The following is a 14,208-nucleotide window of genomic DNA, read 5'->3' as shown; positions in this document are numbered from 1 at the left end:
AAGAAAAATTTCAACCATTTGTATTATGACTTTTGAAGTACTGAACTGTGTTCTTGGCGCACTAAAAAGTAATTTCCTACTTCTTAGACCCTTGTCATTTTTTTTTTTTTGAAAATTGGCAATACACTAAACAAGGGAAAAGCCAGAGAGCTACAAGGAAAGCCTACCACATGGCAAACTAATAGAAATATCACAAACAAACAGTAAAGGGGATAGGGAAAGACACATGAACCTAGTTCGAGCATCGCCACTTTAACTACAACCAACATCAACAAGAAGCAGGGGGGCATGGTAAACCATCCTTGTTAAGGACATGTACCAATGAAGATGGACGATGGTTTACCCAAATGCAATTGCACATCTCCGTGTTATGACGCGACGCTAAGAAATTCGCCGCCATATTGGCTGATCTTGGAACCCAAGATCAGTGACGGTCATGGAAAGACTCCTCAAACCTTTTAACAAGTGTTAAGGTAGGCAAAGCTTCCCAACTGCTAGCATCCAATGATTTTGACAAAGATGAAATGTTCTCCTAAGAATTTGATTAAAAAATAACTAGGCGAAGCCCCAGGTTAACAGCAAGCTAACATCTTCGCAATAAGGCTAATGCTTCGACCATGGTGGCTGAAGTCGCAGGAACTTGATAGCGCACAACAACAACAAATCGACCATGCTCTTCGCGAATCACCACTCCCACAAACCCGTTCTGTAAGGAAGACGACCAGCTAGCATCCACATTAATCTTAAAGAAGGGAATGGGAAGGGGTGACCAAAGAGTCACATAATGCTGCCGCAAAGAGAGCCTCGAAGGGGAAGAGAAAGGTCGAGAATGAACTGCCCAAAACACAGAAGTCGAAGTAGAGATGGCAAGAAGAACCTGTGTAGGATTAATGGGAGAATGATGAAACAAAAATTGACACCTAGCTTTCCAAATATACCAACAAATAAAGGCAATATGAGAACGCATAACACAATGCTCTTCCTTTGACCCCAATTGCCTAGTTATAATGGATTGGAACCAATCAAGCTATGAAAAGATCTCATTTCGAGCCACTTTATAATTAAGAACTCCACCAAACCAAATCGGCTCAACCTAAGGGCATAGGAATAATAGATGTTCAATAGATTCTTCTTAACAATGACAAATCTGACAAAGCGGTGATGGAGCCAATTTATGAAGAAATAAATTTTTCATCGTAGCCAGGTCTCTATGGGCAAGCCGCCACATAAAATGTCGAATTTTTGGCGGACATGCAATTGCCAGACAATAGCCCATACCTGACTCGAAATAGACTGAGAAGAAGAGGGCCGAAAGTGTACCGGTGACCCATGCAAAGAACGAGCACAATAATACCCCGATTTGACATCATACACACCAGATTTTGTGGCCGGCCAAACTACCTGGTCATGCCTGCTACTATCCCTAATAGGTGTCTTCCAGATTGCATCCATTTCCACAGGCGACAAGAATGACTGGATGAAACTTAGATCCTCAGAGTGAGAAGTAGGATTAATCAAAGTATCCACCCGAGTAGTCCAAGTAACAGGATGATGTCCCATGGGAAGTGAGGGAAGCCAGTGATCCACCCAAAGTCTAATAGTGTGCCCATTCATGATTTGCCCATAGGCTTTCTTCATTAACAAATCCTGACCCACCAAAAGACTACTCCACGCCCAAGAGGCCCTACTTCCGCGAGGAGCATCGAGAAAAGAACAATGCGGAAAGTAACGGGCCTTCAAAACCAAAGCCCAAAGTGAATTAGGATTATGGATCAAACGCCAACACTGCTTGGCTAGTAAGGCATCATTGAAATCAGTAAAATTCTAAAAGCCCAAACCTCTCTCATTCTTAGAAAGACCCAATGTCTCATAAGACAACCAATGAACCTTGCGCTTATCACCCACAGCACCCCACCAAAAACGAGAAATGAAAGAGTCCAAATCCTTACAAACCACAACCGGAAACTTAAATAAATTCATTGGATAGGCAGGAATAGCTTGAACAATAGCTTCAAGTAAAACCTTTTTCCCTGCTTGAGAGAGTGTATAATGCCTCCATCCTTGTAACCTCTGCAAAATTCAGCCTTTAACATAAGTAAGCCCTTGCTGCTTTGATCGTTCCCACATGGCAGGAATACCCAAATATTTATCAGGATCAGATTCCAGAGGTACATTAAGAACCTGGGCAAGCTTCCGTGACACCTGTGCCGGTGTATTAGCTTAAAAAAAACACACATGATTTATCAAAGTTAACCCCTTGGCCCGAACCCTAACAATACTCCGCAAGAAGTTGAACTAACTTACAACAATTTTGCTTGGTAGCTCTAAAAAAAATAAGATTGTCATCAACAAAGAACAGATGGGAAATAACCGGACCTTGCAGATTCATCTACACACCTTCTAATTGATACCGCTCCACTGCCCATTGAAGCCGTTGGGAGAAAACATCACTGACCAACAGAAACAGACATGGAGATAAAGGATCCCCTTGTCTTAAACCCTGGGAGGGAGAAGATTTATTGCCCGGTTTCCCATTAAGAAGCACCGCAAAATTCACCGAGCTAATACACCCTATAATCAGTCGACACCACCTAGGATAAAAACCAAGCTTTTCCATTACAACATTAAGGAAATCCCACTCCACACGGTCATAAGCCTTACGCATGTCATGTTTAAGCGCCAATTCATAATGACACCGGGTTTTCCTAAGTTTGAGGAAATGGAACACTTCATGTGCAATCCCAATATTATCATGAATTTGCCGACCCCCAACAAAGACATTTTGCATAGGAGAAATTAGATTGGGCAACATCGGTCTTAATCTGTTCGCCAATAGCTTTGCCAAATCTTATAAGAATAATTACATAAAGTAATTGGTCTAAACTGAGAAATGGACTTTGGATTGGGAACTTTAGGAACAAGCACTATATGAGTGGCATTAAGACTGCTAGGATTGACCTCACTAGTTTCAAAACAACGCATTAGGGCTTGAACCTCTACTTTAATGGTATCCCAAAAGGATTGATAGAAAATACCTTGAAAGCCATCAAGTCTTGGAGCTTTGAGGTTACCCATTTGAACTACCGTTGCATGAATTTCTTCATCCGAGAAAGGTTCCACTAGCGACATGTTTATACCTTTAGTCACTTGATGAGGAACGCACTCTAAAATGCCTCCCAATCTCTGCTTCCCGTGGAGGAAAACAGGGAAATAAAATACTCATCAATCAACTTTTTAATTCCATATGGATTGTCCTCCCATGTACTTGCATCATTTTTTAGCTTCAACACTTGACTTCGCTAGCGTCTTTGCATGGTAGATTGGTGAAAAACTTTGTATTTGCATCGCCCTCTTTGAGCCATTGTACTCGGGATCTTTGACACCAAAAACTTTCCTCTTGAGCCATGAGCTGGTCAAGTAATTTATCTTTCTCAGAAATCTCTTTAATATGAACCAGTTCCGTTATAAATCATCCAGCTGAGACATAAGCTCTGTGATTACCTGTGTTCGGCAATGAAAGGTATGTCTACTCCACTTGATGAGTTGAGACCTACAATCATGAAGTCTTTTATTCCATCGAGCTAAGACATTACCATCATAATGCCTATTTTAACAATCTGTCATCACTTGCCTACAAGCCTCATCCTTCGCCCAAAATGACTTGAACTAGAATAAAGACCTCACACCAACCTGTCTGGGGTCACACTGAACTATAAACGGGCAATGATCTGATCCCAATACAGTTCCATGAGTGACACACGTGTTTGGCCACATAAACTGCCATAACTGATTAGCAAGCGCTCTGTCTAATCTTTCTTCCACCAATTCACCATTTCGAGACCCACGCCAAGTAAAAGCCAACCCATTAAAATCAAGATCAATCAGCTGCGCTAAACTCATAAAATCAGCAAGATACTGAGGACGATTGTACAGGATAGCCAAACCCCTCGATTTCTCTGAGTCCTATAGATACTCATTAAAATCTCCAGTACATAACCAAGGAATAGCAGAAGAACGAATATGTGTTCCCATCCACCGCCAAAATTTTACTTTCTTAGCTCGATACGCAGTACCATATACACCGGTTAGTTGCCTCCAACTGGACTCTCCCAAGTATCGAACATGAGCATCAATAATATTCTTGGAAGATAGATAGATTTGAACTTGCAATGTAGTATCCCACCAAAGGCTCAAGCATCCCGACTTACCAAATGAAGAAACATTAAACCCATAAGGAAAACCCATACGTCTTCTCACTTCGTCAATGCGATGATCTTTCATCTTAGTCTCAGAAAGAAAGATCAGATTAGGTCTATATTTTCGTATGAGCCCATGAAGGGCTCGAACCATTATGTCCGACCCAAGGCCACGACAGTTCCAAAATATATAACTTATGGTGAGCTTGCGGCTGTTAGAGGCTAACCGCCACCACCCTGAGAAGACCTACCTTCCTTACGTGCCAACAATGCTACCCATTCAGGCTCAGACTTTGCCTCCAATAACTGCCACATATCTTGGTACTCCTCTGAAAGATCCTCATATTCATATTTCGCATAAATAACCCATTCAATCAGTAAACATCTTTCTTTAATACTTATACCTCTCAATCTTTCCTCCATTCGTCTATTCTGCTCTTCATAACTTCCAATATTCTTTAACTTTTTTTGTGGGGATGAAGCAAATTCCTAACCCACATCAACAGTCGGACGTTTTAGGCTTCTAGCACATCCTGTAATTCACTTTCACTCTGTCTCCTCAATGCATGCCTTTCCAGGAGCTCTTCTATAATAACTGTTGAAGTGTGCCCCTCCCATCGAGAAAGTGGAGAGCTGGAAGTAGTCTTTAAAGAATCAACCTTGCAGTCTGTCTGATCCGCTAGGGGAATAAGAGCAAACGACCTACTTTCCTGAAAAGTTGGAGTATCATCAGTCTCCCGAGAACAAGGAATCCGATGCTAGCGCTTACGATCACGAATTGTAATCTGCGTTATATCACTTTGGAGTCTCGCACCAAAATGCTTCCACCTGCTTCTTGATAAGGTGAATCATGAACATGCCTTCGTGATGACCCCTCTCCCTTCCTGGCCCTTCGAATAGCTCCCGCATATCTCCGTTCTCCCATCCCTAGAGTAAGAGGTCTATTAGGAGCCATAACATCTCTAACAAGAGCCGTTTTTGTCCATTCTCTAAACCCAGCTGTATCGCCCCTTGAAGGCTCAAAGATGCACTCTGTATTTACATGTCCAATGCGCCCACATCTATAGCAAAAATCTTGCAATCTTTCATAACGAAATTCCACCCACGTCTCTGTATCTTGCCCTCTGAACAACCAGCAACCAGTTACAAGAGGATTAGTTGTGTTAACAATAACCTTTGTTTGAAGGAAACCCCTAGCCAAGGATGGGTCTTCCAATTCCAGAAAGTCTCATACTTCTTGTACAATGCGTTTAACATTAGCTTCAGATATGAATCCTAGAGGTAAGCCTCGGATTTGAACCCAAAAGGGAACCAACTCCAATCTAAGCTCTTCTAAAGCAAATTCCTGAGGCCATCTGGTAACGGAGAAATTTTGCTTCATGACTACCTAAGGAACCTGACTCAAGATCTTATCAGCGATTGTCTCATCCGGAACAGTAATAATATATAGGTTATCCCGCACCCATTTGATTTCGATGTCTGCAAACTCTTTCCATGAGACGTAGAATATTCCGCACTTCCCATCGATTTAATTGTCTGTTTACCAAAACAGCCTCCATTAATTTAATCCCCTGTTCTATACACGACAAATCCATGGTGTTCTCCAAATGAACCACCAATTCCTCTATTTTCTGCTACGCCATATAATCCACTCTAGACCTTTTCATAAGAATGAATTGGATTGAAGGATAAACTAGATAGAGCTTGGAAGTTGCTATCAAACACTCCGTAATATGATAAAGATACCTTTGTATTTGACCTTCACCCTGGATACTAAGCAGTTTATAGAACACAGCAACATAAGCCCATAACGCAGAAATTTGAAAAAATTACCGGGGAATAATAAAATTGAGTGTCAGAGGCAATTAATGCCTAAATTGGTAGGTTGGACTTCCAATTCGACTAAACTGACTAAGTCGGTGGGAGTACAATTACTACCCATCTTAACTGATATGCCTTCAAAAGCCCCATAAGCTTCTGAAAGGAGTATTAATGAGCAAAGGTCTAAATAACCTAACCGACTCACACTAACCGAAACCAAAGTCCCCTCAGCGAACTTCTGCAGTCTAATCAAAGTATCAACTGCAAATCGCTTGGTCAAACCGAAGCCCCACTCAGATTCCCAATCACACCGACTCAGCAAATCCTTAAAGAAAGACTGACAGAGCGAGATCAGAAAGATGAAAGACGCAAACACTCAACGATAACAGACCCTTCAAATCCAATCGCCTTCCAGATGATACGAGAAAAGATAGAAACTCCTCCCCAACCAAGAATCGATCAGATTCTTAACTCTCACACAGAAGAGAAAAGCACTCACCACAAAGGTCTCTCACACATGAGAGAAAAATATTACTAGTATTAGACCCTTGTCGTTTTTGCTAGACCTTTATAATATAGATCATGTTTTTATATGGACATGACATGAGAAGAAGTTATGGTCCTCAAAGCATGTTAGGCCAAACATATATATTAAGTATTTGTCCACGTCATTGCCTAACACTGTTAGTTTCATCACTTGAGGGTTTAGGGTTTTGGTGCCTCACATAAGTCTAATAATTTATTTATGAAATAACCGAAATCGAATATGCAACATTTTTTTAATAAAATGTTGAATTTCATTCCAAACAAAAAGATTACATAGTACGTTAATCAGCAACAAGTAGAAAGTGGGATGATAAGCTTGGGCCTTTAGAAAAACCTCTGGTTGAAAACTCCCAAAGCAGGAAATATCAACCCAAGGAAAAAGAGCACCTTGCACTTGTCATCGCTTAATATAACATCGAACTCGATGGATCAACTTTCGAAAGACACATCGACCATGGAGGAGCCTTCTCAGTTCAAAAGACAACCTCCGGTTGAAAACTCCCAAAAGGAGGAAATATCCACCAAAGGAAAATGAGCTCCTCCCATTTGTCATGACTTTTTTTTTTTTTTTGGACAGAACTTGTCATCGCTTAATATTACATCGAACTCTGATGGATCAACTTCCAAAAGAAACATTGACCATGGAGGAGCCTCCTCAATTTGAAGGACAAAATCATTCTCAGCCACCTTACTTGAAGAGCAGGAGAGACTTTACCGCCATGTAGCATCACATGTCAAGAATATAATGATATATGCTATAGTTAATTTACGTGTCTTTATGTTATTGGCATAGGACACAACCGTGACAGCTAAACATACAAATTGTTCTTGAGAGCAGAGGCGGTATTACTGTAGATAAACTTTTTAGTGTGCCGAACACACATGCCGGTACACTAAGAAGCATAATACAACGATGAATTTTTTTTTTTCTAAGTTTTCAATCAATTATATTATTATATTTAGCATTCTTGATCATGTTCCGGCACATTAATAAATCATGTAACCGTGGCCACCAATTTGCCACAAATATTAGGCATACAAAGTGCCGCATCATAAAAGATGTTAGACGCACAAAGTGCCACGTCATCAGAAACGAAAAAGCGAAAAAAAAAAAAAAAAACAAAAATACTGATAGGATATTACGGTTGGTGAGGAAGGGATAGAGCAGGGAGAAGTTATGGCGGGAGCTTCAGTGCATATGCAGCATTTGAACAGCAGAGTCGGTGTTACTATGGCCACCGCGACTACTCCTACAGACACCCAAATCGGGACTCGGGTTCAACTCCCAGAGAAGACCCGCAATTCTCGGGTGTTGGTGCTCGGCGGAACGGGTCGGGTCGGAGGCTCCACTGCCATTGCCCTCTCCAAGCTATGCCCCGACCTCCAAATTGTCGTCGGCGGTCGAAACAGGTAATGAAATTTACCATTATGCCCAACACGTACTCACTGTTTGGTTGCCGAGAAAAAAAAAAGGGAAATGAAGAGAAAATGTTACTCCTTTGGGTTCTGTTAGAGGTGAAATTTTCTATTGGCTGGTAGAATTAGAAATGCAAGGAAATTTGGGATTGAATTATTGTAAAATTTATGTTTTTTGAACAAGAATTGTGTCACTGTCTAAATCTGCACTCCAAATTTATAAAAACGCGGGGGAATTTGTAAAAAGAGGAGTGCATGATGAAATTTTTGGAGTGCGAATAACGATACTCAAATAATTAATTAACTTGTTAAGAAGGCTTCCCTGTCCTGCATTGCCTTATCTAGACCTGGTTAGAATAACAAAGTTTTCCCGTCCAAGCGTCGGGAACCTTAGTAACTCTAATTCTAATGGTGCACAAGCAGTAAATGTCCGTTATCAATTTCTAGATGACATAAAGTTAAACAAAATGAATAGGCAGGTAAAATGCATAGCGGAGAAGATAAACCCGATAAAGAGCAGGACTTGGTGCATTTTGATAATGTTGCAGTGGTCTTGAAAATGCATTACCTTTTAGCAGCTTCTTGAGTTCTTTCTCATGTGTGATTACGAATGTTTGCTTTTTGAGATGCTAAAGTTTGCTGGAATTGGGTTCCATTACAGGGAAAAAGGTGTTAATATGGTAGCTACACTTGGGAGAAACTCAGAGTTCTCAGAAGTAGACATTAACAATGTAAAATCATTGGAAGCAGCTCTGAAAGGTGATCGATTCTTCTACTTTCTTTTCAACATTTATTGTCCGTGAATTTAAGTTTCAGTATGCTGCTACCCCTACTGGGGTATTGAATGGCTTCACCAAAAAGTTTCGGTATTATACTTGACTGATTCGTTACGTATCATGTAGGGAATATTAAGTATTGGAGATGTGTATACCGTATATATTCTTATGTTTAAGTAAGTATTTCTTTTAGATTTTATTGTCTTCTTAATATGAATCCAGTTTGACTCAACAGTTCATACCAATAATTATTTATTCCTTTCTAATGTAGGAATAACTAACTAATCCGATTTCATATGAAAACTTTTAGATTGTCTGTCATAGTCTGTGTATCATGATGAAACCTGTCTTTTGGCCTAGTTTAAAGAAAAAATGATAAACGGACAAATATGTAATTTCTTACTTATACATACTTGACCTCAGTAATTATTTTTTGTTTTGCTTCTTGGTTTAAGACTAAGTCATTGAACATGAATGTAGGGACAAGCGTCCCAAAAAAGAAAGGTTGGAACAAAAAGAAACATCATTTATCTCACCAGTTCCACTTTTTGCTTTTCACTTAACCAATGCTTCTGTAATACTGAACAGCTATGCAATGACATCTGGGATTTCATGTCTTTCTGTTACAATCCTTTCATATTTTATTAACTCAATTTTCAAAATGTGCTGACATGCTCTTCATCCTCACTGGCCTTTTCTATTTTCACTACAGGCCATAATTGTCACATCTCACAATTTTATTTGTGTGTAAGTAGAACAGGCAGATTTTTAACACTGCATTGTTTGTTTCTATTTCATACTGGAAATTGAGAGAAACCCGGAATTTCATTTTATTGGTTTACCCTTTCTGATATAATGGGGATCATAATTGATATGCATGCAGAAGCGTGTAATCCTAGTGTGGGTTTCATAATATTGTATCCAATTTCATTTGAGCAAGTAGCTTCATCTTGTCCTTAAAGTGCAGTTATGAAATTTCATAACAGTGCACAAATATTCATTACGACTTCTCTCTGTAGATGTAGATCTCGTAGTTCATGCTGCAGGGCCATTTCAACAAGCAGAGAAGTGCACTGTATTGGAAGCTGCCTTAGAGACAAAGGTTAGTGAGTGAGTGTGTGTATCTTCGATAATGTATCTTATAAGTTTACTAAAAAGTTGTATGACTTTGATAATGTCTTTCATCTCCCTACAGACAGCCTACGTTGATGTTTGTGATGACACAGCCTATTCACAACGTGCAAAATCCTTCAAGAACAGCGCTATAGCTGCAAATATTCCAGCTATAACAACTGGTGGAATTTATCCAGGAGTGAGCAATGGTCTATCATCAGCACATTTTGTTCTGTAATCCACAAGTTTGGTGGTACACTTTGCTTGTGCATATATTTGATCTGTGTTCAAACAAAAATTTTGCTTGTCCAAGATAAAAACTCAGATACCAGGCTCTTTTTTTTATAGGGCCCGTAGCAAGATACGTTACTCTCTTTCTGTAGACCTACATGCACGAGCTGAGAAACCCCAAGTACCTATGGTTTTTTGAGTTCATATGAGTTGTACCTTACATGTATAATATAACAGTGAAACCTCATGATGTGTTATCTTACTTTTGAGTTTGTTGATGTGAGTTTTGGAATATCTCGAGGACTACGATACATGATGCCTAGGGTTTTGTTCCACCAAAAACATAAAGCAATTTGTAAGCACGCCAATGGAAAACCATTGGAGTAGTCATAGATTAGAGTTGTGATCAGATGATATTCTTGTGTTAAAAACTGAATCATAGCTACCATTTGTTTTTACTTCGATGCTGACTCCTATTTGTTATAATGGCAGTGATGGCTGCAGAACTAGTTCGTGCAGCTAGAAGTGAAAGCAAAGGCACACCCGAAAGGCTAAGGTAAACCATTCCCAGTACCTTCATATTTTAAGTCCAATCAATTGGCATCGAATTGGATTTTTTCTTGCTAGTATAGATTCTTTATGTAGTTCAAATGGTGCCTTCTACTTACATTGTCTTTCATATTAGTTCGAAATAAATCTTTCCTTGGCCACACGTCTCAAGCTGCAACTCTAATTATAAGAACACATAAACTTTAACCAAAATTATAATTAATAATCTATACCCAATGTGTTGTGGAGCTTTCGGCTGTGAGAGGGGAGTGTCTTTTGGCTTCCTTGGGGCGCTGTGAAGCTTAGCTTGCTTTAGCTGCCATGTGATGATTCAAGTTCATGGTAGGCATAGGGTCTGGGCAAAGCAGTAGCGAAGCTCAGGTGGTGATGCAAGTGCGTGGTGAGCGTAGTAGCCCCCTTGGGCACGTTCCTTGTATAACCAAGCGAAGAGCTAGTGAGGGCCAGAATGGAATATATGGGATCAACATTTGCCTCAACTGGCCTCTCATGTCTTTGTTATTTGTATTCAATTTTTATCAAACTTGAAATTGCATGCTTTGGTTAGGAGTTTGTTCAGATACTTCTTGATTGAAGTGAACATATTGATCTAATGCATAGTCACACATATCATAACATGGAGTATTCGTAGTTTTTACTATGCCTAACAAATTATTGGAAATTCCTCGTATCAGATTCTATTACTACACAGCAGGAACTGGCGGCGCTGGTCCAACTATCTTAGCCACTAGCTTTTTGCTTCTGGGAGAGGAGGTTGTTGCATTTAATAAGGGTTAGTTTCAATAGTGTTCTACAATTTCTTTTAGGAATTGTTATTAGCACTCCAAAAATCTCATTTGGCACTCCAAACTTTCTATAATTAGAAAGAAAAATACACTTGTGAGGAGTGTAGAATGAGATTTTTGGAGTGCTAATAACAATTCCCTTTCTTTTCCCCCCTTTCTATTTGTGCTTCTTTTGAATTCCGTATATCATGCCTAACTGTGATAACGGACTTCTCGACCAGGAGAAAAGATCAAACTAAAGCCATATAGTGGAATGCTGGAGATTGACTTTGGAAAAGGCATTGGAAAGAAAGATGTTTATCTGTTGTAAGTTCTGGGAGAAAGATATTGATGTTAAACGAGCTGCAATTTTATGCATGAGTTTGGAGTCACCAAACCATATGATCAATAAATTATACACAAAAGAAAGTTCTAGTACTAAGATTACCAACAATTCGGTTAGTATGTAAGGTGATGCCAACGGATTTGGATCCTCTCCTGAGTAGAGGGTCCGAATCCTGCTGACCAAGCAACACGGACTGTTGGATCAAAATCCAACGGCTACAAACAGGGGGGCCCTCTAAAGTTATAATAATTGTAGCCATTGGATTTTGATCCAACGGACCGTGTTGCTTGGTCAGCAGGATTCGGACCCTCTGCTCAGGAGAGGATCCAAATCCAGAAACAAGTTTCATATAGTAGTATACACCACTCACCCACATTTTTCCGAAAGGGTGGGAAATCCCATTTGAGACTTGTTGATCAATTCTGGTGTCAGTTTCTTTCTTGTTGTCATTGTAATATTTCAATCACCATCTTAACACCTCCCTTTCAGCACAAACGCACTGAAATGGATGATAATCTGCTGGAACTGATAAAATACCCTACTGGAATTCACAAAAGATGGTTAACAAGATTGAAGAAGTTGGATCCAACATGTTTCTTTCAATTTTATCCTCTGGTCGTTGGAAGAAATAGAAACATATGTATGTTTTATGTACCGTAATAGTCTGATGGGGCCACAGAGTAGTTGATAGATTGCAGAATAGCTCTTAGAATGCACAGTGTTTTGTCCTTGAGATGTTTTTGCATCGGAGTGGGGTTTATTTTTCTTCTTTTCAAGCTTGGTAATTTCTCTTCAGATGAACCAGTTGGTTTCTGTCTAAATGCTCAATTTGGTTCGATTACTATGAAGGTTGATGAACAATTTCTTATTTTCAGGAATCTACCGGAGGTAAGAAGTACTCATGAGATCCTAGGAGTACCTACTGTCAGTGCTCGATTTGGAACTTCACCCTTCTTTTGGAATTGGGGAATGGCAATCATGACTAGTCTTCTTCCACCGGTACACTATGACTTTAGTATTGCATGCATGTGCTCTGATTATTTAGACTGAAACTGTAGCCTTGGCGTTTGAAATTTTCACCGCTATTATAAGAAATGAGATTAGATGATGATTAAGTAACATGCTTTAACAAAATGACCCTGCATTAATTTTGAGTAACTAAATGTGCTTTTAGCTCCTATAATAAGCCTAAGTAATATGGATAAACTTTGCAGGAGCTATTGAGAGACAGAAGCAAAGTCCAACAGATGGTTGAACTGTTTGACCCCGTTGTCCGACAAGTTGATTCTTTTGCTGGGGAGCGTGTATCAATGAGGGTGAGACAATTGGAGGAGGGGAAGAATTATAATTCACACGATCTTTGTCATTGCAATTCACATTTCTTTTTCCTTTCTGTTTTGTTTTTTTTTTTCTGGGTTTGTGGTGTGTTGGGGATGACAGGTTGATTTGGAGTGCTCTGATGGGCGCAATACAGTTGGTATATTCAGTCACAAGAGACTCTCTGTGTAAGTTTTGAACCATCCATAGGTCTATTTAATTTCCTTTCCAAAACTGATCAGGAACCCCATTTTTTTCAACATCTGTAAACGTAACATGGTAGTTGATGTTAGAATTTGTGTTCCAGATCTGTGGGATATGCAGCAGCTGCATTTGTTATGGCAATTCTTGAGGGAAGCACAAAGCCTGGGGTTTGGTTTCCGGAGGAGGTATGTACAAGGGATGAGTAATTTACAAACCTAAAAGCTATACTTTGATGCAATAAGCCACTTATCAAAGTCTCCCTGTATATAGAATGAAGGCATTGCAATTGAGGCAAGGGAACTCCTCCTCGAGCGTGCTGCGCAAGGAACATTCAATTTCGTAATGAACAAGTAAAATATCCGATCCCTTCTTTCTTATATATATGTTCACACATGCCTGTGACGAAAATAGATACGTGCATAAAGTTTGTGTATGACATAACTGGTTGCTTCTCAACAGGCCATCATGGATGGTGGAAACAAACCCAAAAGAGTTAGGGTTGGGAATATACGTGTAATACTCAAACGAAGTCAAACTAGAAGTTCAAATTCTTCACCATGTTGCCGAGGTAGGCGTATTAATCGTGTATATGTATATATGTACTGATACGGCGCGTAAGTCTTTGGTTCATTACCAAGTAGTTCTTTAGCCATTGTCAAATTAATCGTTCTTTTTTCTTCTTCATATTTGTCGCAGTTGCGAGGCTTCCCCGTCTGGCAGGACAAAAGGGTCGTTAAATTAAACAAATTTTTGGAGATAAATATGAATATTTTACCCTACATATATAGCAGTATTCTTCAGTAAAGGAAACAAGTGGAATATAATTTACATCGTATGTGTATTATACTTATTTCAATGTTGTGAAATAAGCAGCTAGAACTCTAATAAATTGCACCGTTTGAAAAATAAAA

At 39.6% G+C, this 14,208-nt stretch overlaps 1 protein-coding gene across 1 annotated transcript; it reads left to right on the top strand.

Moving 5' to 3' along the window:
- The first annotated feature begins 7,725 nt into the window (after positions 1-7,725).
- LOC137743342 (uncharacterized) lies at positions 7,726-14,208 on the top strand. Its single transcript, XM_068483219.1, has 14 exons — positions 7,726-7,973; positions 8,641-8,738; positions 9,775-9,857; positions 9,951-10,077; positions 10,592-10,655; positions 11,341-11,438; positions 11,673-11,757; positions 12,652-12,775; positions 12,991-13,092; positions 13,217-13,281; positions 13,401-13,482; positions 13,568-13,647; positions 13,757-13,865; positions 13,994-14,208. The coding sequence occupies exons 1-13, from the start codon at positions 7,741-7,743 to the stop codon at positions 13,812-13,814; spliced, it is 1,299 nt and encodes a 432-aa protein (XP_068339320.1). The 5' UTR covers positions 7,726-7,740; the 3' UTR covers positions 13,815-13,865; positions 13,994-14,208.

This window comes from Pyrus communis, chromosome 8 (assembly GCF_963583255.1).
Source record: "Pyrus communis chromosome 8, drPyrComm1.1, whole genome shotgun sequence".
NCBI lineage: Eukaryota > Viridiplantae > Streptophyta > Magnoliopsida > Rosales > Rosaceae > Pyrus > Pyrus communis.
The sequence above is the reverse complement of the archived record's forward strand: the minus strand, read 5'-3'. Positions and strand labels throughout refer to the sequence as shown.